Source organism: Mustela lutreola, chromosome 16 (genome assembly GCF_030435805.1).
Source record: "Mustela lutreola isolate mMusLut2 chromosome 16, mMusLut2.pri, whole genome shotgun sequence".
Classification (NCBI taxonomy): Eukaryota; Metazoa; Chordata; class Mammalia; order Carnivora; family Mustelidae; genus Mustela; species Mustela lutreola.
In genome coordinates this window covers 27,921,676-27,940,778 of record NC_081305.1, presented here as the reverse complement: position 1 = coordinate 27,940,778, position 19,103 = coordinate 27,921,676, and the positions used below count along the sequence as shown (strand labels likewise).

Below are 19,103 nucleotides of genomic sequence, written 5' to 3'. Positions count from 1 at the left end.
GGAAACCGAGGGACCCTAGGGGCGAGAGAGAGCACTCGGGCAAAGGGCTGGTGGGTTCCCAGGGTGTATGGGTGGGGGACTGCCAAGAAGGAGAGGCAGAGGGGTTGGGTCATGCCATGGTTGGAGCTGGCTCCCCAGGAGATGTGAGTGGCTCTGGGACGGGGCCGGGGGCAGCCCCCTCCTGACCTCGCTGTGCCCCCCACACAGGAGTGGGCTATGCCGTGATCCTCATCGCCATCTACGTCGGTTTCTACTACAACGTCATCATCGCTTGGTCGCTCTACTACCTCTTCTCCTCCTTCACACTCAAGCTGCCCTGGACTGACTGTGGCCATTCCTGGAACAGCCCCAACTGCACCGACCCCAAGCTCCTCAACGGCTCCGTGCTGGGCAACCACACCAAGTACTCCAAGTACAAGTTCACGCCCGCAGCAGAGTTCTATGAGTAAGTCATCGGCCGCGTGTCCTACTCACACGGGCACACCAACCCCTGTGCTGGGCCTGACCTGGGCCCAAGGCTAAGGAAACACCCCGAGACAGAAGGGGACACCCCAGCCATGGTGTCTGGGATATGTTGGGCAGCCAGCACCTGCTAGGAGCTGAGGATCCGGCCATGGACAGTGACGGACCCTGGGTTCTGGCAGGGGACAGCAGGGCTGGGGAGAAGTGCCCAAGTCGGCAGGCAGGAAAGCAAGAAAGTTTGAGAGAGTCGATGTGCCCTTCAGGAAATGAAATATATTTTCGGGAGTGTAAGTGCTCTTAAGGAACCAAAACCAGGTATGTGGTAGATAGAGATGGTTGGGGAGGTGAAGGGGAAGGAGCATTTGCTCCTGTGGTCTGGGAGGGCTTCTCTGAGGAGGTGACAAGAGAACAGATGAAGCCAGCCAAGGGAACATCTAAAAAGGCTCAGCCGATGGTGCTGTAGCTCGAACCCCAGTGGAACGGATCCCGAAGCTGTCACTTGGGGATTCCGGCGGGGCAAGGAGCTGGAGTTGGTGTGTGAAATTTGGGAGGCGGGAGGCAAGTCAACCGTGAGCAGCTCGGGGGAAGCATTTGGACCGTGTGTGCATGAGAGTCACTGACTGGTGATAGAAGACAGAACATCTTTTTTAAAAATTCACTTTAGATACTGACATCATTTTATTTTTTTTTTAAGATTTTATTTATTTATTTCACAGACAGAGATAGGCAGAGAGGCAGGCAGAGGGAGGGAAGCAGGCTCCCTGCTGAGCAAAGAGCCCAATGCGGGGCTCAGTCCCAGGACCCTGGGATCATGACCCGAAGGCAGAGGCTTTAACCCACTGAGCCACCCAGGTGCTCCCTGACATCATTTTAGACACAGAAAGTTATAAAAGTAACCCCTGAAACTCTCATATGCCCTCCACCCACCTGACACCTTATAGAACCAGAATGCCGGGAGTGAAATCAGAAAATGAATGTTCCTGTGCTGTTAATTCATCTGCTACAGAACTTTTTTTTTTTTTTAATTCATCAGTTTTCCCACTCGTGTCCTTTTCTAGCCCAGGATCTGCTTCCCCTTAGTCTCCAGACTGTGGGAATTCTTTGGTCTTTCCTTGAGTGTTGTGACCTTGACCCTTGTGAAGAGTAGCGGTCAGTGATTCTATAAAGGCGCCCTCCGTGTAGACTGGTTTGCTGTTTTCTCCTGGTTCAACTGAGCTTAGGCATTTTGGACGAGAATCCTGGAGGGAAGATGCTGCATCCTTCCCAGAGGTCCATGCTGGGGCGCCGTGGGGGTACGTGATGCCAGTCTCTCATTACCAGGGGCATTAACTGTGATTGCTTGGCTAAGATGGGAGCAGCCAGCTCCCTTCTGGGTGGAGACAACATTATTTCTTTTGTCATTCACAAGTGTCTTCCCCAAGCCACTTGAGGTTATCCAAATATCTTGTTTCTTGTCATCCTCCGACCCACAATTCTCGAGCACCCCTCAGTGATTCTTGCAAGCAAAGATGGTTATGATAGCGTTGGTCTCATTGCGATTTTTCTATTCCCATCATCCCGTCTAGATTAATGGGTTGGAATTCTTCTGTAAGGAAGACTTATCCCTTTTCCCCTCTGTATTCATTCATTAGATCACTTACAAATTCTTTTTTTTTTGAGATACCATGAACATAAAACATTATGTGAATTTCAGGTGTATAGCAATTTGAAACATGTATACATTGCAAAACGATGACTACAGTAAGTTCAATGGACATCCATCACCACACATAATTACAATTTTTTTTTTCCTTTATGATGAGAACCTGTTAAGATCTACTCTCTTGACAACTTTCAAATTTACAGGACAGTGTTGTTAATTGGATTCCCCAGGCTGTGTGTGGCATTCCCAGGACTTACTTAGAGTTGGAACTTTGTCTCTTTTGACTCCCCTCACCCTGTTTGCCCCCCCCCGCCCCCCGCCTCTGGCAACTACTAGTTCATCTTCTTTATCTATGGGTTTGGGTGTGTGTGTGTGTGTTTTAAGATTTTATTTATTTATTTGTCAGTGAGAGCAACCAGAAGCACACAGAGTGGCAGGCAGAGGCAGAGAGAGAAGCAGGCTCCCTGTTGGACAAGGAGCAGGATGCAGGACTCGATTCTAGGATCCTGGGATCATGACCTGAGCCGAAGGCAGTGGCTTAACCAACTCAGCCATCCAGGCATCCCTGTATTTTTTGTTTTTTAATGTAGGTCCCACATATAAGTGGGATCATATGGCATTTGTCTTTCTCTGCCTGACTTATTTCTCTTTTTTAAAAAAAATACTTTATTTATTTATTTGACAGACAGAGATCACAAGTAGGCAGAGAGGCAGGCAGAGAGAGGGGGAAGCAGGCTCCCCGCTGAGCAGAGAACCCGATATGGGACTCCATCCCAGGATCCTGGGATCATGATCTGAGCTGAAGGCAGAGGCTTTAACCCACTGAGGCACTCAGGTGCCCCCTGACTTATTTCACTTAGCAGAATGCCCTCAAGGTCTGTCCACATTGTCCCAAATGGTAGGATTTCCTTCCTTTTCATGGCTGAATATTGTGTATAGAGATACCATAGTGTGTGTGTGTGTGTGTGTGTGTGTGCACGCACGTGCACATGCATGTGTGACTTTCCCTGCCCCCGCACGTGGACACACACACACACATACACTCCATCATTCTTACACATTCACATGTCCGTGGATGTCTTGTTTCCATGTCTTGACTCTCATAAACAGAGCTGCAGTGAGCATAGGGTTGCAGGTATCTTTCTGACTTAGTGTTTCCACTGCCTCCAGATAAGTACCCAGCAGTGGAATTGCTGGGTCACAGGATAGTTCTATTTTTAGCTTTTTATAAAAAAAGATTTTATTTATTTGACAGAGAGAGACAGAGCATGAGCAGAGGGAGGGTCAAAGGGAGACCATCCAGGACTCCAGAATCATGACCCAAGCCGAAGCCAGATGCTTCACCAACCGAGCCACCGAGGCACCCCTGTTTTTAACTTTTTGAGGAGTCTCCGTACTATTTCTCACAGTGGCGGCACCGGTTTGTGTCCCCTCCCGCAGGGCACAAGGGCTTCCTTGTCTCCAGGCTCACCAGCTCTTGTAACGTCTTATTTTTTGATAGTGGTCACTCCAGCAGGAATGAGGTTCTGAGAGCTCGTGGTGGGTTGGATCTGCGTGTCCTCATTCACTCATTTCTGTCCGTATGGACTCATGGGTGGTTATTTTATTTTTTATTATTTTTTCATTTTATTTTATATCCAGAACCGTCGACATTTATCTTGTGGTTCCCTTGAATCCTGTAATCCTCTCATCCATCCTTTTACGTCTTGAGGCCTGTCTTAGGCCACCCAGTGGACAATGTTTGCATGGCGGGCTCTTGGGAATGGAGCACATGGACCGTGTTTATTCCTGGGCAGGGAGCTGGGAGGGAGGCCTGCTTTAGCAATCTCGACACGAAAGTCAGCAGGTAGGTGGGAAATCCTGTTACAGGCCATGGCGTGGGATAGGGAAATGCCACTGGGATCTCACTCAGGGTGTATGTGCTCTGGAATAGGTGTGGCAAACTGTTCTATGAAAGACCAGATGGCAAATATTTGGGACTTTGAGGGCCTTCTATGTCTCTTGCCTATTCTGCTTTGCTTCCTTTTAGCCTTTCAAAAGATAAAAACCATTTTTAACTCTCAGGCCACAGTCTGGATTCGGCTTGAGGGCTGTGGTTTGCTGACTCCTGGTCTAGAGAGGTTCTCTATCTATGTAATTCAGTGAAGGAGCCACTTGTGGCCAGAGGAGCCGTGGAAATGTGACCAGTGTGACCGAAAAGTTACATTTTTAAATGCTATGTAAGTTTCGTCAACTTACCTTTAAAGAGCTGCATGAGGCTGGTGGCTATCCCCTTGGGCAGTTGAGGTCCAGAGGATGAGAAAAGATAGCTTCATAAAAGACAAAACACTAGGACCAGCATCTGTCAGTCTGACGGATTCTCTACCCCAAGGACCTGGGAGTGAGTCCCGTTTATCTGGAGACTGGGATCCCTTTGGGCCAGTTTCCATCCCTGCGATCTCAGGACGGTGACGCCAAGGAGATACAGTTTGGTTAAAAGGGGCCTCTGGAAAGTCTGCTGCCTTCTGGGGCTCAGGAGAATTAGGGGCTCGGGACCCAAACTGACCCTCCATGAGTTCTCACAGCAAATTTGCTAAGCGTCCCTGCCCTGCATCCTCCCTCCCTCTGTGTTTCCTATGGATTTCCAGCTGGTACATGCAAAACTATATAGGTTTCAGAATTTGGGGGGATAGAGTCCATCATGGTCATCAGATTCAAAGCCTTGCTGCTACATCCTTCCTGTCTCCCTCAATGTCCCATGAGCAGCTCATTGCTCCCCACACACGTTCAGCTTTCTGCTGACTTCCTTGTATGCATGACTTCGGTGGAAGCCTCACCTCCACCCCATGAGGTTTCTGTGACTCTTTCCCTCAGTGCACCCCAGCCCCAACCTTGCCAGTCAGTCAAACCCACGGCCCGCCATTCTCCTCATCGCGGGTTTGTTCTGCATTCTCGCCATTATCAATGGTCGTTTTCATTCAGAAACGTTGTCCTAGTCACAACTCACATTTGTCTGGTTTCAATTATGCCCCCCGTTGTTGCATGCTGTGGCTTTTCATCCGGAGCACTGTGGTCTGGAATTGTTCTTGTTCTACACATGAGGGAACGGGCCCACGCAGGAAATGACTTGGCCAGGGTCATGCACATTACAGCTGGCATCCGAAGTGGAAGGAAAGGCCAAGTTCCCCATCCAGAACAGTGATTCAGAACCCACGGGGAGAGCTTTAAAACACACAGATGCCTTGACCTTGCACCCAGAGGCCCTGATTTCGTGGGTCTGGGTGCAGCCAGGGCCTGGGGACTCTTATGAACAGCTCCCGGGGAGCCTCTGATATCAGAGCCACTCTGCCTTCCTGTCTCAGACAGAGCAAGATTCTCCCCGGTTCAGGCTGATATCCCAACAGTGTCCTATCATGCAACATCGAGGACCTCCTTTGGACTTCTTCTGAGGAGTGGGGCCTCAGAAAATTCCAGAACCTTCCGGAAGCTTGCGGGTGGAGGTGTTAGGCGCCTGTAGTTCATGAGTGCGGTTTGGACCAGGAGGCAGCTGAGGAGGATGGGCTGAGGATGCTGCAGATACAGGCCACCGGCTCCTCGCTCTGCCCATTGCCATCTCGTGCGAAGAGAAAGGCATGATTTTTCTTTTTGCTCTTGGCCATCCTCCTCCTTGTAAATTAAAATGGAAAAGGTAGTGTCGGTGGGCTCCAATCTAGTCATTATTTGGTTCCTCTGCGGTGTGCGTCTAAGTGGCCAGCACGTCAGCCCCAGTGGAGACCCCACCCCCACCCCGGCCCAGCAGGAGGGAGAGAGGCCAGTTGGGTTTTGAGACCCAGATCACTTCAGCCACAGCTCTAGACTTCTTCCAGGCGTGGCTCAGCTGTGAACAGGTTACCGTGGAGGAAGATGGTGTTCTTCCATGAGCGGGGCTTGGGGACAGGAGACCTGCAGTAGGGAGCAGCCTCTGGGACTCTTTTGGCAGCTCTGTGCTCTGCAGGACTCACCCCCGGGTCCTACCCCTGCAAGCTTCCCTGCACAGTGCATACCAGGCTTTCTTCCCACCCAAGCCCCACTTGGTTTGCAGACACTGTGGAGGTGGAAATTACACCTGTCTCACAGATAAGAAGGTGCCAGGTCAGGTTTTTAGGGAAGCGGCAGAGCTGGGATCCCAGCCCATGGGGTCTGGGCCAAGGCTCTCCTGTCTTCCTCCTCCATCCGTTCAGGATGTGCGTGCGGGAGTCTCTCCGGACAAAACACGAGACAGTGGCGTCTAGAACTCAGGGAACTCACTGTCTCAAGTTCCAAGGCTCACTTTTCTCACCTCGAGCTGTCTTCTGTGCACCTCGAAGTCACTGAGGCAGGAGCTACTACTGGATTTTTTTTTTTTAATGGCACATGGCCCTTTTGTCTCAGTGTTTCTGCTTCGTAAGAGTTGGCCCATCTCAGTCTGGAGAGGCAGCGAGGACTCCCAGTGCCAACGCTGAGGAGGCCAGGTCCTTTTTTTCTCTTTCCCCAGAGCCTGCTGGCCGATTTGGTTGTCATTTTGCACTCATTTAGGCTGATGGATTGAAAACACCATCCAAGGGAACAAAACCGATACTTTCCCCAGGCCCCAGGCCTGAAGCCAAGCATCTGGCTAAAAAGAAAGCCCGATGCTCTAACTTTATCTGTAAAAGGGCACTCCTGGTGAACGTGCTCTGGGAGACAGAAAATGTCTACCCCCTGCCTGTTCCAGGTGGGGCAGAAAAGTCCCCGTGGGCCCCCGGGGCTAACCCTCTGGGCTCAAATGTCAAGGAAGAAACTATGCCCATTTGGCCCACTGACTTCGGAAAGCCTGGACCATATACTTTATGATGATTCATTTTCATTAAACTGCTGGAAAAGTATAATAAACCCCAGTTCCTTGTGCTAAGCCCTGAGGCTTGGGCCTGCTGGGGAGAGCCTAGGTTCACATTTCCTTTCCTGGGAATCAGCTCAAGAGTCTGGCCTTTTCCCTGGCAAATATCTAAACAAGCCCCGAAAACCTGAATGTGGACTTCACATGCACTGGGGGCCTTCCGACGGGACGCTGTCCCTCCAGCTGGACACTGACATCATTTTAGCACATTTCAGACCAAGTAGAGTTGCTCCAGTCCCTTTTATCATCATTTTTTTTTTACAATATTTTATTTATTTTTTTATTTGACAGACAGAGATCACAAGTAGGTGGAGAGGCAGGCAGAGAGAGAGAGGAAGCAGGCTCCCCGCTGAGCAGAGAACCGATGCGGGGCTCGATCCCAGGACCCTGAGATCATAACCTGAGCTGAAGACAAAGGCTTTAACTCACTGAGCCACCCAGGCACCCCTTTTTATCACTATTTTAATAGTCGAATGGGCCAAATGGTTTGTGCCACCCTTGAACCCTCAGCCCATAAAACAATGAAAAAGCAGAATGAAGAGTTGGGCGGGTTCATCACCTGGTCTAGGTTCTCTGTCTTTTTGGATAGGCCCACCCTCTGTTCAACTCCTCCTCCTCCTTCTCTTCCCCCTCCCCCAGCTCTTCCTCCTCCTCCCCCTCGCCCTGCTCCTCCCCTCCTCCTTCCCTTCCTTCTCCCCCTCCTTCTCCCCCCCTCCCACTTCTATCTTTCTGTCTTTCTCTCAGAGCATAGGATAAGAGCCTGTCAGGGCATCATTTTGAGCTAACACTAGCCAGGAAGACAAATTGGGTCAGGAAGTGTGTTCTAGATGAAAGGGAACAGAAAGTTCCAAGCCCCAGAGCAACAAGAGCTTCAAATGACGGAGAAATGACAGTGACTGGCCATGGCCAGGAGCCCAGGGCAGGGTGTGGTGAGACAGGGGGTGTGCTAGGCAGGGGACAATTAGGAAAGGCCTCAGGTTCTGCAAGGCTTTTGTTTTTATCCTTTGGACCAGGATTTCATAACCACCACAGTTTTAGCATTACGGGCTAGGAAATTCTCTGTTGGGGCAGAGCTTCCCTGTGCACTTGGGATGTTTGGTAACATCTCTGGCCTCTGCCCATGAGACAGGAGCAGCATCTCCCTCCACTCCAGATGGCACAACCCAGACATTGCCCAGCAGCCCTGGGGAGGCGGGGCCAAAACTGCCCCCTGGGGAGGCGGGGCCAAAACTGCCCCCAGCGAGGACAATCGCTGTTGGAGGTGATAGGGACCGTTTGAGGACTCAGGGGTTGGGCGAGTGACAGATTAGAAGGACACATCTGACCGATGGTTCTATAGCAGCCCAGACTGTATTAAGGGGTCGCAGAGAGACTGGGTAGTGGGGAGGCGGGGAGACATCTGTACCAGTCCAGGGGGAAGAGACCGTGCGTCTGGTCTGGGACACGGCTGCAAGGGTGGGGATGTTGGTAACAGACCAGGAGGCAGGATTTGGGGGGGCCACACACAGAAGCTGATTGCATGGGGCAGCTGATGTGGAGGAGTTTAAAGCCACAGCGTCTGGCCTGGGGGCCTCAGGGATGGGAGCCTTTTGGGGCGGGGGTACGTGGGCCTTTGTGGGTCACACAGCTGTGCTCACTCACTCACACTTGCTCGTCTACAGACTCTTGAGCCCATGCATGCCCCCTCTGTCCCTCTCTCCCTCTGCTGCAGCTCTGCCCCTCCTCTCAGCTCACCTGCTCCCCCACGCCCAGCAGAGAAGGTACCAGCCATGCCCACAGCAGAGGGGAGCCGCCGCCTGCTGACTCCCTAAGGCTAGCTCCCTCAGCCAGTTTGGGGGCACCCCTTAGCTCCTTTGCCACTCCTTGAAGGCTGGGACGGTCTCATGATAGTTATACTTACCATTCGTGGAGCATTTCCTGAGTTCCCTGAGTTCTAGACGCCACTGTCTCATCTGTGATTTCATCCCCATGAGAAGCACTTTCCTGAGAAGGGAAAGGGCTCAAGGTGGGGAATGTTTGCACCAGCTCCTGCGCCCACCCCCCAGCCCCATGGGAGCGCCATGTGGTGGGAGCCAACACCTGCTTGTCCACAGCCGTGTCCCCAGATCCTGACACTGCCTGCCTCACCGCAAATGTACAGAATGAGTTTGCACAATCAGAGGACAGATTCAGGCCACCTGTCGCTGGCGGCAGGACCAGGGTGGGAGCCCAGGTCTCTCTGACCCCCGTTCTGGGCCCCGGTCTGTTTGCCTTCAGGTTCTTGCAAATAATAGACATCAGTTTGGAAGGGATGAATAAATGAATGCGTGAGTTCACGCACAGGGACAGTGGTGGCCTCCTCAAATGCAGTCTCCTGCCCAAGGACAAGCTAATGAAGTTTCCAGACTCGGGTGCATTTTCCCCACAAGTGCAGCACCTTCAGGGTCTAATGCACTGGTCCCAGCGAGCCCAGCCATCTGCCTCTGATTCTGTGGGCCCCTCTGACACTCAAGCATACCAAATATTCCAAGCTCACATTTTCTGAACTTCTCTGAGCCTTCCCTCCACCCCCCCGTAGGTGCAGAAAGCCAGTTTTGTTTTGCCAGGAAAGTAAAGACAGTTTCTAGAAGACTCAAGCTTGCTCTAAAGAAAACCTATAATTTAGACAGACCTCTTTGCGGGGTGGGGGCGGGGGGTGGTCTCAGCTTTGGCTGCCCAGGAGAATCTCCTGGGGAATTTAAAAGATGCTGGTGCCCAGGCCCATTCCCCCATGGGTTCTGAGTTAATTGGTTGAGAGCAGGGCCCAGACATCAGGACTCGTTAAAAAGATCTCTGCCTGATTCAAATGTGCGGGGTAAGAATTTGCTAGGCCTCCAAGTGACATTCTCCATACCTTGAATTTCTCTTTTGGGGGGAGTGGAGGGAGTAGAGGCGAAAGAGGAGGGAAGGAAGAAGGGGAAAGAGAGACAGAGATGCAGACAGGCACAGAGACAATTGACACCCCCCACCCCCCCCATTTATCCACTGTGGTTGTGCAAACTTTTGCCTCTAGTGTGTCCTCCTTTTCAGTTAAAGCACTCCTCTAGGGAAGGACAATATATCAAGATACTTTTAGCTTTTAACATGAGTGGCCCTGGACGGTGTAAGGGACCTGGACAGAGGGGGAGGAGCTGCCGAGAGAAGTGAGGGCCTGTGGGAGGCTGACCCTCTGGGCTCCCTGGTTCCTCTTGGTTGGGTCCTGGGTCTCATTTTTTAGAAGATGGGTTATTGGATTTAGCAAGAAAGGTTGTAAGCAGTTGTTCTTGATCCAATAATATTCTCTGAGTTAACAGGTCTACCTGTGAGGCCAGGGTTTAGCACCAGGGACCCAGAGATGGCCCATCCACCTCCTCACCCCAGGGAGAGCCTTGTAGGCAGCCAGCCCTGCTGTGGTAAGAGCAGGCATGGCTTGGGAAATGAACCAAGAGCCATGGGAACTGGAAGGATCGAAAGATCCATGCCAGGGGTGATCATGGAGGCCTCCCAGAGGAGGTGACATTGGAGAAGGCCTTGAAGGGTATTGGTGGTTTGTAGCCTCTGAGTGTGGAGTGCAGTGGAGGACGGCAGGGACGAGTTCTGGGTACCCTTGAAGCTCTCTCAGCTCCCAACCCTGGTCACACTTTATTGTGACTGTGCTTGTAATCCTGTCACTGGTGCTAGAATGTAAGTCCCCCGACACACACACACACACAAGGCATCGTGTGCTGGTGAGGCCCAGGATGAACCTGCTCCCAGAGGACCCTCACTGAGGGACAAATGATCTGGGTGCAGGAAGAACATCTTCCCAAGCTGTCCCCTCTTCCATGGAAATAGTTTTGCCTTCTTTGTCTTATAAGGATGTGGAATTGGGGGCAGGGAACCTCCATCCCCTGGGACCTGGTCTACTATGTTTTCATTTGGTCTAACTTGACCTTCAGGTAGATCCTAATGACTTAGATTAGATTCTAATTAGCAGTTGGTCATTTTCTGTGCAATTCTATTTATTGTTTCTTCATGGTTGATCGAAGAAGGAATGCCAGTAGTCTCCAACCTCATTTTTCTTGTAGTTGTTTGTTTTCCTTACTTTCAAACACCTCACTTCTTATTGAAGGACACCACATTGTAAAGAAGTGCATATCACTGAGGGGTGGTTCCAGAATGCCACAGATGGATCGCAGCCATATTACCAGCGCCGAGATCTAGAAACGTGACTGACTAGTGTCCCAGAAATTCCCATAGCGTCCCTTCCCATTCTCCCCCACCTAGGGAGCACCTGCCTTTCCTGACTTCTAACTCCTGGGGTTAGTTTTGCCTGTTGTAGTTTATATGAGAGGCATTAGACAGAAGGTACCAACTTCTTTGGATTTGCTTTTGAGTTCTCACAGAATTTTGTGTGCGCGGTCCATTCATAGAGAACTGGTTGCTTCATGATATCTCATTTTATGAATGTGTCATGATTTATCCATTCTACTGTGGATGGGTATTTGAGTATTTTTTCAGTTTGAGGTGATCGTGATTCATGCTGCTAGGAACATTCTAGAATATGTGTTTTGGTGAGCATATGTACACATTCCTGTTAAGTGAATATCCAGGAATGGAGTGGCCAGGGCACGGGATATGCCTACCTTTAGCTTTAGTGGTTCTTCCCAAAGAGAAGGAACGTTTGTTCTCATCTTCGTCCCTAGACAGTTTAAACTCAACAACATGAACATTTGGGATTGGATGATTCCTTGCTGTTAGAGACTGTCCTGTGCGTTGTAGGATGATACCGGTCACAATCCTCCAGATGCCAGGAGCACAGCATTGTCCCCCGGGTTGTAAGTTCAGAGTTACCCCATTGCTCCTATTGAGAACCACTGCTCCAAGCTGTGAGTTCTTGAAAGGCCGGAACTTTCCTGTTATTTCCCACCATCTCCCCAGGACCAACATGCTGGTGGCACTCAAGAGATTTGTGTTACTGTTTTGAAAACAGAGGTGTGCAGGAAGAATTTGACAGATGATCTGTTGACCCAGGGAAGGCCCATCCCCAGCACTGGCCACCGCTGTGCAGGACAGGCCCACACAACGCGGGGCAGTGGCTGGTGCAGCCCAAGGCCAGTCTCCATCAGTGAGAGCTTGGGGGGGACTGGCCAGTGGTGCCACAGCCTCGGTCATCCTGCCTGACGCCACCATCTCCCCGGCCCCTCCCCTCTCCTCCGGGCAGGCGTGGCGTCCTGCACCTGCATGAGAGCAGTGGGATCCATGACATTGGCCTCCCCCAGTGGCAGCTGTCGCTCTGTCTGATGGTCGTCGTGGTCATCCTGTTTTTCAGCCTCTGGAAAGGTGTGAAGACATCAGGAAAGGTAATGTCTTTGTTTCTATTTAAGTTGGAACGTTGGCCTGAAAAAGAAGTTCTTTTTTTTGTCTAACTGTCACTAGATAATTGGTAAAAAGCCAGGTTGGGAGTGGAGGTATAGAGCCTGGCTTTGCCTCGTCCCCACCCCCCATGCCCAGCTTGGCCATTGTCTGACTGGGAGGCCTGCAACAAGTCCCTTCACTTCCCAAAGCCCAAGGCTCCCCAACATCGGGGGTAGGGGGTGCAGCAGGGTTCCATACTTCTCTACCAAAGCTTGTGGGGATTGGGACATCCCAAGGGTCTTGGGGAAAAGCTAAAGTGACTTATTGACATGTATTTGACAAATTACAAATTCTGGCCTAAAATCTGATGCCCATTTGCATCCTTCTCTGGGATATAACCATTTCCTTCACTATCAAATCCATGTGCTTCAGCTGGCACAGTTCTGAGTGACTGCGAAGGTCTAGGTTTCCTGGGAGGAGGGGCACAGGGAGGGGAGGGGCGGGGCCACCAGAGTCTGCATTCTGACCTGGGTGACACTTCCCCCTGCCCCTGGATTCGGTCCCTCGAGGGAGAGTATATGCATCTCATGACCCATATTGATTCTGAGCCCAGGAATGTCAGAACAACCCCATTTGGACCCTATGGGGTCCATGGGGGGTTTGATTGTCCTCAAGAGGCTGTAGTTGAGAAATGCTCTTTCAGTGCTGTGATTAGCTACTGCCGTGTAACAAAATACCCAAGACATAGTGATATTAAAGAACCATTTTGTTACCTCTTGTGATGCTGGGGTTGACTGAGATCCAATAGGCCTTCTGCTCCATGTGATGTGGCTTGGCTCCCTATCTGGGGGCTTGGCTGAGCTGGAATGTCCAAGATGGCGCACACTCAGGGATGGTAGTTGGTGCTGGCTGGGAGCCCAGCTGCAGCCGTCAACCAGAGCGTCTTGGGTCATTTCCACAAAACCTGTCCAAATGGCTTGGGCTTCTCACAGCATGGCGGCTGAGTTCCAAGAGCAGTTCCAAGCAGACAAGCCCCAGTGTGCAAGTAGCTCTTCCCGTCTATGGTTGCGTCATGCTTGCTGTTGGCCCAACGGCCAAGATAAATCTTGTGGTAAAGCCCAGAGTCCATGTGGGTGGGGACTAACCCAGGTGCAGATTCACTGGGGGTCACGAGGCAACAGTCTACCATAATCAGGGAGGTGTGACTTTGTGAGAAGCCCCACTGGACAAATGATGGGACAAGTGGCTTGTGTCAGGGTGATCCCTGGTATTCCTAGAGTCCTTGGCCATGCCTTTGAGAAAAAAGATAGTGGCAGGAGACCAGCAGCCAGTATGTCAAGAAAGACTTGACATGGAACTTCCTCTCGGCATGATGAAGACACAGTGTCTGCCCCAAGAAGGACCCCACCACCAAAATTGCAGACCAGGGCTGTGAGCAATTCTGAGATAGGGCAAAACTAGGTGAGGACTGCTACCGTCCCAGCACCTTGCACGTAGTAGGTCTTCGGTAAGTATTTAGTGAAGGATTCATGAGAAAAGGAGGGAAGGTACAAAGAAAGGAAAGAGGTGCATGGATCATAAGTTGGGGAGCCTCCCTGAGTGTTCTTTTGAATTCAGTGCAACACGTTTAGTGTCTGTGTACACCTACTATGTGCAAGGCTTGATGCTAGTACTAGTGGCATAGGAATAGATGAGACAGGGTCCTTCCATGGCTTATCCTCTTCTGGGCATTACAGACAGGCGTGGGTCACCCAGTGGGACTAGTTTCTTGAGTCTTCATCTAGAGACACGTATGCCTCCCTCAACATAAACAGTGATGGTCACAAGCTGTACACACACTAGTCTATGTCTTGCTTTTTTTTTTTTTTAATTTTTTGACCTTCCCTTAGAGGTCATTTCTCATCAGGTACTTGGGTTGCGTTTTAACTGAAGCACAAACTGGATGTTTCAACGGTCCTTAAATCAATTTAGCCGATCGCCACCATTTTTTGACAAGGAGACGGATTGGACGCATCTAGTCAAGGCAGAGCTGGCTTGTGGAGTTTGGATTTTAGCTCTAGCAATCCGCGTGTTTGCATGTGTTTTGTGTTAGTGTGCAAGGGGTTTATTACCATGAGTTGTCGTGGTGAAAAAAGTGAGAGATCCTGCATCAGCATTTGCTCTTGGAGCTAAGGACCATGGAGAAGGTGGCATTTGGCCCAGGTCGCTAAGGACAGGAGTATATAGAGACAAGGCAGAAGGAGAGGGTTTTTGGTAGGAGGAACTAACTGCCTAAGTAAAGCCACAGAGGAGCTGAAGCCCCGGGCCAGCCTAGTCCAGCCCCTCTGCGCCTTTCCTGGGTATCAGGAGCAGGTGGCAGAATGGCAGAAGGGCTTCTGGCCTGGGCATGAGGCCCCCACAGCTCCTGATACTCTGTTTCAAGATGAAATGCCCTGTAGCCATCGCCAGAGTTGGTACAGCCGGTCCCACTGTAGCCCTTCCTCGGGAGCAGAGCCGGAGTTCTCTGCTGGGAGACGAAGGCGCAGGGCTGAGCATGCTCAGCTCCTCTGCGCAAATGCTCCTTCAGGGAGTCACGCCTTCCTCTTCGGGGTGTAAGGAGGGGCAGGTGTCGGGAAGGTTGCCCTGGGAACCCCCCCAGGTGGAAACGCGTCAAACTGCAGCCACAGCCTACATTTCCCGTAAAACCCCCCCAAAGGAAGCCACGGTCCACATTTTGCGTAAATCTCCCAGCGTTCTGGCAGCTGAACGGGGAAGGGCCCCTGGCATCCCCTGGGGAGGGAGCTTTCCAGAATGCGGGACCTCACTCAGGACATTCCGCTGCCCTGTCTTGAATTGTTTTTATAAACTGGCTCACGAGAAACTCGAGAGCGTTGCTTCTTTCTGTCTAGGCTGTATCTGGAACGGGACGGAGTTTTTCTTAGCTGGCTTCCACAGCCTCCTCGGAGCAGCCCGAAATGAATTGCAAATGTTCACACTTCCCGTCTTGGAAAGTGGAGGCTCCCTGCCTAGGAGGAGATGTGACTCCACCTCCGCAGCTGGGAGGGGGGGGGGGCGGGGCACAGTCTGAATCAGGGAAAGGGGTGACCCCACACCGCACACGCTGACCTCAGCTCACTGACCACCTCCAGGTTGAGGGCAGAGGTCTGAGTGGGGAGTTAGTTACCCCCGTCAGCACGCACACTGAGGCTTGCAATCCTGGAGTCCTGTCTGCCTCCCCCATCTCCGGAGTCCTTGGCTGAACTTGGCTCTTGGATGATAAGCCCGGTCACCGAGCCCCTAAATGTCAGACTGGAAGGCACACAGAGGCCATCTATTCCACGTGGCTTGTACACACCGGGAGGCCGAGGCCTGGAGGGACACAGGGTGTCAACTACAGTCTTGAACACGGCCAGGACTTGGCCTTGGCTCCTAGATCTACAGTGGAATGAGCTATTAAGAACATGGCTTTGTGGCCAGACACCTGGGTTGGAGTCCAGGCACCACTCTTTCCTGCTGAATGACCTTGGAATTAAGGCTGCTCCCTACCGAGGGCTGTTAATAATTATGGCCACTGGCAGGATGGAGGAGAGGTCCTTGGTGCAGGGCTGACAGGTGGAAATTGCTCAATAAAGGATCCTCATCCTGCCTTTGACTCCTCCTGCGGCCCCCACTTCCAGGGTTCTGTCCCCGCCTCAGAAGTTTGCAGACTCCGCTGCCCGCTCTGTGTAACTGGGGGAGGGGTGGGCCCGGGCTCCTACCTGCTCTGTTTACATATTGGACTAAATTTTCAGAAATCTTGAGCTCCCCTCTGCCTGCAGATAAATCAAGACAACAGAACGGGCTGGGAGCTGGGCCACCGTGTTCTGCCTGCGGCACAGCCAGGCTCTGGGCTGTTGGGGGAATGGGAAAAGGCAGAACATCCCTCAGATTTTAGCAAAGAGGGGTGGGGTTGGGGAGAAAGCTGGACCAATTTAAAAAAAAAAAAAAACCCTCAAGTTTTAGAATTTTTAAATAGAAAGGTCATTTTGTTCCTTGTGAGTTTCAAGTTGTAATTCTATCCAAGTCTTCCCCCTGATGGCTCCATGGGAGCTGGTCTGCCTGTCTTTAATGACTGAATCAGACCCAGTTATGGTGAAGCCTATCATCTTCTTATGAGCAGTGAAGAGGCTAAAATATTTACAGCTTGGTGGTTTTTTTTTTTTTTAATGTAACATCTGTACATACCCCTCACCCCACAAATCTTGTATGTCTTCATTATTTGTGCAAATGTCCCTAAAACCCAGTTTGGAGGATCACACATTCTGAGTCATTAGAGGTTAAATCAGTGCAGTTTTGAAGGGATAAAGCACGGACATTTTTCATGCCTGTGTCGGAGGAGACCTTAGCGGTGACCCCAAGCAGTGCTTCTCAACCTTTTTTAACACACATGAGAATCACAGGGAAGCCTTGTCAAAACTCAAGATTGCTGCGTCTCACCTTGATAGTCCGATTCCATAGGGGTGGAGTGGGAGTTTGCCTTTCTGACAGGCTCCTAGGTGATGCTGATGTCTCTGGTCCATGGGCCTCCCCTAGATCTGGGTAATCCTTTGCTTAATGAATGGATCTCTGGTGAGATTTGCACACCTTCAGTGGCAGGGACCTCACCATCTCCCCATCTCCCTGGGAAACTGATTCTGTCTTCAGGGAGCTCTGTTCATTAGATCTTCTTTGTTGTGATTATCAGCCATTGGTTTGAGTTTGGCACCCTGGAACCAAGCACTTCTTAGCCTTTATCCATAGAAACAGGAAATGGGTGAGAAATTGGATTTGAGGTGATGGAAAGCACTGGCCTCCCTTAAAGACTGAGGACACTTGACTAAACAGTGGGCTGCTCGTCCCTCCTTTTATGTCCTGCTAAGAGACTGGCCAAGTCTGGCTTCTTGTGGCCAGAGATGCAATGAAATTTAAAATTTTGAGAGCAGAAAAGCCTGGGGTGGAGATGACAAGAGCCCAAGCGTCCCTTCTCTTTGTCCAGTGTGCATACTGGGCATGCGTTTGTAGGAGCTAGTGACTGGCCAAGGATCCAGGGGCCTTCCTTTTTGCACAAGATTTTAGGCAGCTGAACTCACTTCTGTCAACAATTTCGAGAACTTTCCATAAGACCCAGATGGTTTCACTTTCAGTACATGTGCATAGACAAGACAAGCTCCCCTTTCTTGATGCTTTGCTGCCTCAGAGTCAACTCAGTCATGTCCTGATATTTCTTGTGTCCTGATATGTTCCCAGTTAAATCCACATTCGAGCCTCAGACATGGCTAATGAGTGCTGCCTGTGGATCCCTTGGGAGATTCCTTGGAGTCAGACCTGAGGATGCTTTTTGATGGGTGGAGTATGGTCTCACCTGGCCTGTGGGGCTGGCCATGGGGCCTGCAGCTGGTGCCAGGAGTTGCAGGGGAACACAGCAGTTAGGACCCACTGCAAAGGTACATGAGGGCTCCTCCCATGCCTTTCACCAAGGAGTTAGACCTATTGGTCCCAGTTTAGGAGAATAAATCCAGGATTAATGTGAGGCCAATCAACCAGATGCAATGGCTGTGCTTTTCAAGGCATGTTTTCCTCCTTACTTGCTTTTGACAGTTTGTCCTCCCATTCCTGCACTTCTGAAAGAAAACAGACCAACAAAGCCTCCACCCCCTCCTGCATAGAGCAGGGGAAGGATGGAGGAACAACTGGATAACATGAAACAGAGGAACCTGATTCCTCTTCTGGTTCCCTCAGAAGACCTGAGCAACCACTGACACATTTAATTATTCCTGAATCATTTTCTCATTCATTCACTTGCTCATTCTTTCATTTGTTCTTGGACTAACATGGTCATCCACTAATCCTCGAATATCACTGACTCACTTATATGTCTACCCATCCATATACTCAACAATTTACTTACCCAACCATCTATCTACATTTAACTATCTACCCAACTGTATATCTAGCCATCCAATCATCCATCCATCCAATAATTTATCTATACAACTGTTCAATCATCCATCTATCCATCCATCTACCCAATCATTCATCTGTGTAACTGTCCAATTATCCATCCATCCACCTACCCACCCAACCCTACATGCAATTATTCATCCATACAACTCTCCAGTCATCCATCCCTCCATCCATCTACCCAATCATTCATCTGTGTAACTGTCCAAACATTCATCCATCCATCTACCCCTCCAACCATCCATCCAATCATTCATCTATACAACTGTCCAGTCATCCATCCATCCATCCATCCATCCATCCATCCATCCCTCCATCCATCTACCCAATCATTCATCTGTGTAACTGTTCAATAATCCATCCATCCATCTACCCATGCAACCATCCATCCAATCATTCATCTATACAACTGTCCAGTCATCCATCTATCCATCCATCCAACCATCCAGTCATTCATCTATGCATCTGTCCAATTATCTAGCCCTCTATCTAACAAATGTTTTATAAACACTCATGTATGTCATGTGCATGATACAAGTTTGAAAAATATTGGGATATTGCTTCCAAGGAGCCCCTGGTTTAATGGGAAAGACAGACAATGAGGATAATCCCAGTCCTTCCATGTAAATATGGAAAACAGAACTTTGTTTTTCACATTTCATTTTTTGTATTGAGCCGATATCTTTCTGGCCCAGGAAAGAATTTTACCCTTGGTCATGTTTCAGGGCTTCCATATTCTCCCCAGGGATGTGTGAAGATTCTAGAGGCTGCCTAGTGCCAGGGCTTTGAGAAGAGGGACCCTCTGGTCCTTAAGTCCTGTGTCCTCTTCTTTTT

General features: G+C 50.4%; 1 protein-coding gene across 3 annotated transcripts in view; it reads left to right on the top strand.

Annotated features, from left to right (window-relative positions):
- SLC6A2 (solute carrier family 6 member 2) overlaps positions 1–19,103 on the top strand; it is a 44,960-nt gene that overhangs the window by 11,547 nt on the left and 14,310 nt on the right. For all 3 annotated transcript variants that reach the window (XM_059153704.1, XM_059153705.1, XM_059153703.1), the window contains 2 exons: positions 208–445; positions 12,178–12,316. In XM_059153704.1, the coding sequence (XP_059009687.1) occupies positions 208–445; positions 12,178–12,316 (377 nt within the window). The remainder of the gene's footprint in view (positions 1–207; positions 446–12,177; positions 12,317–19,103) is intronic.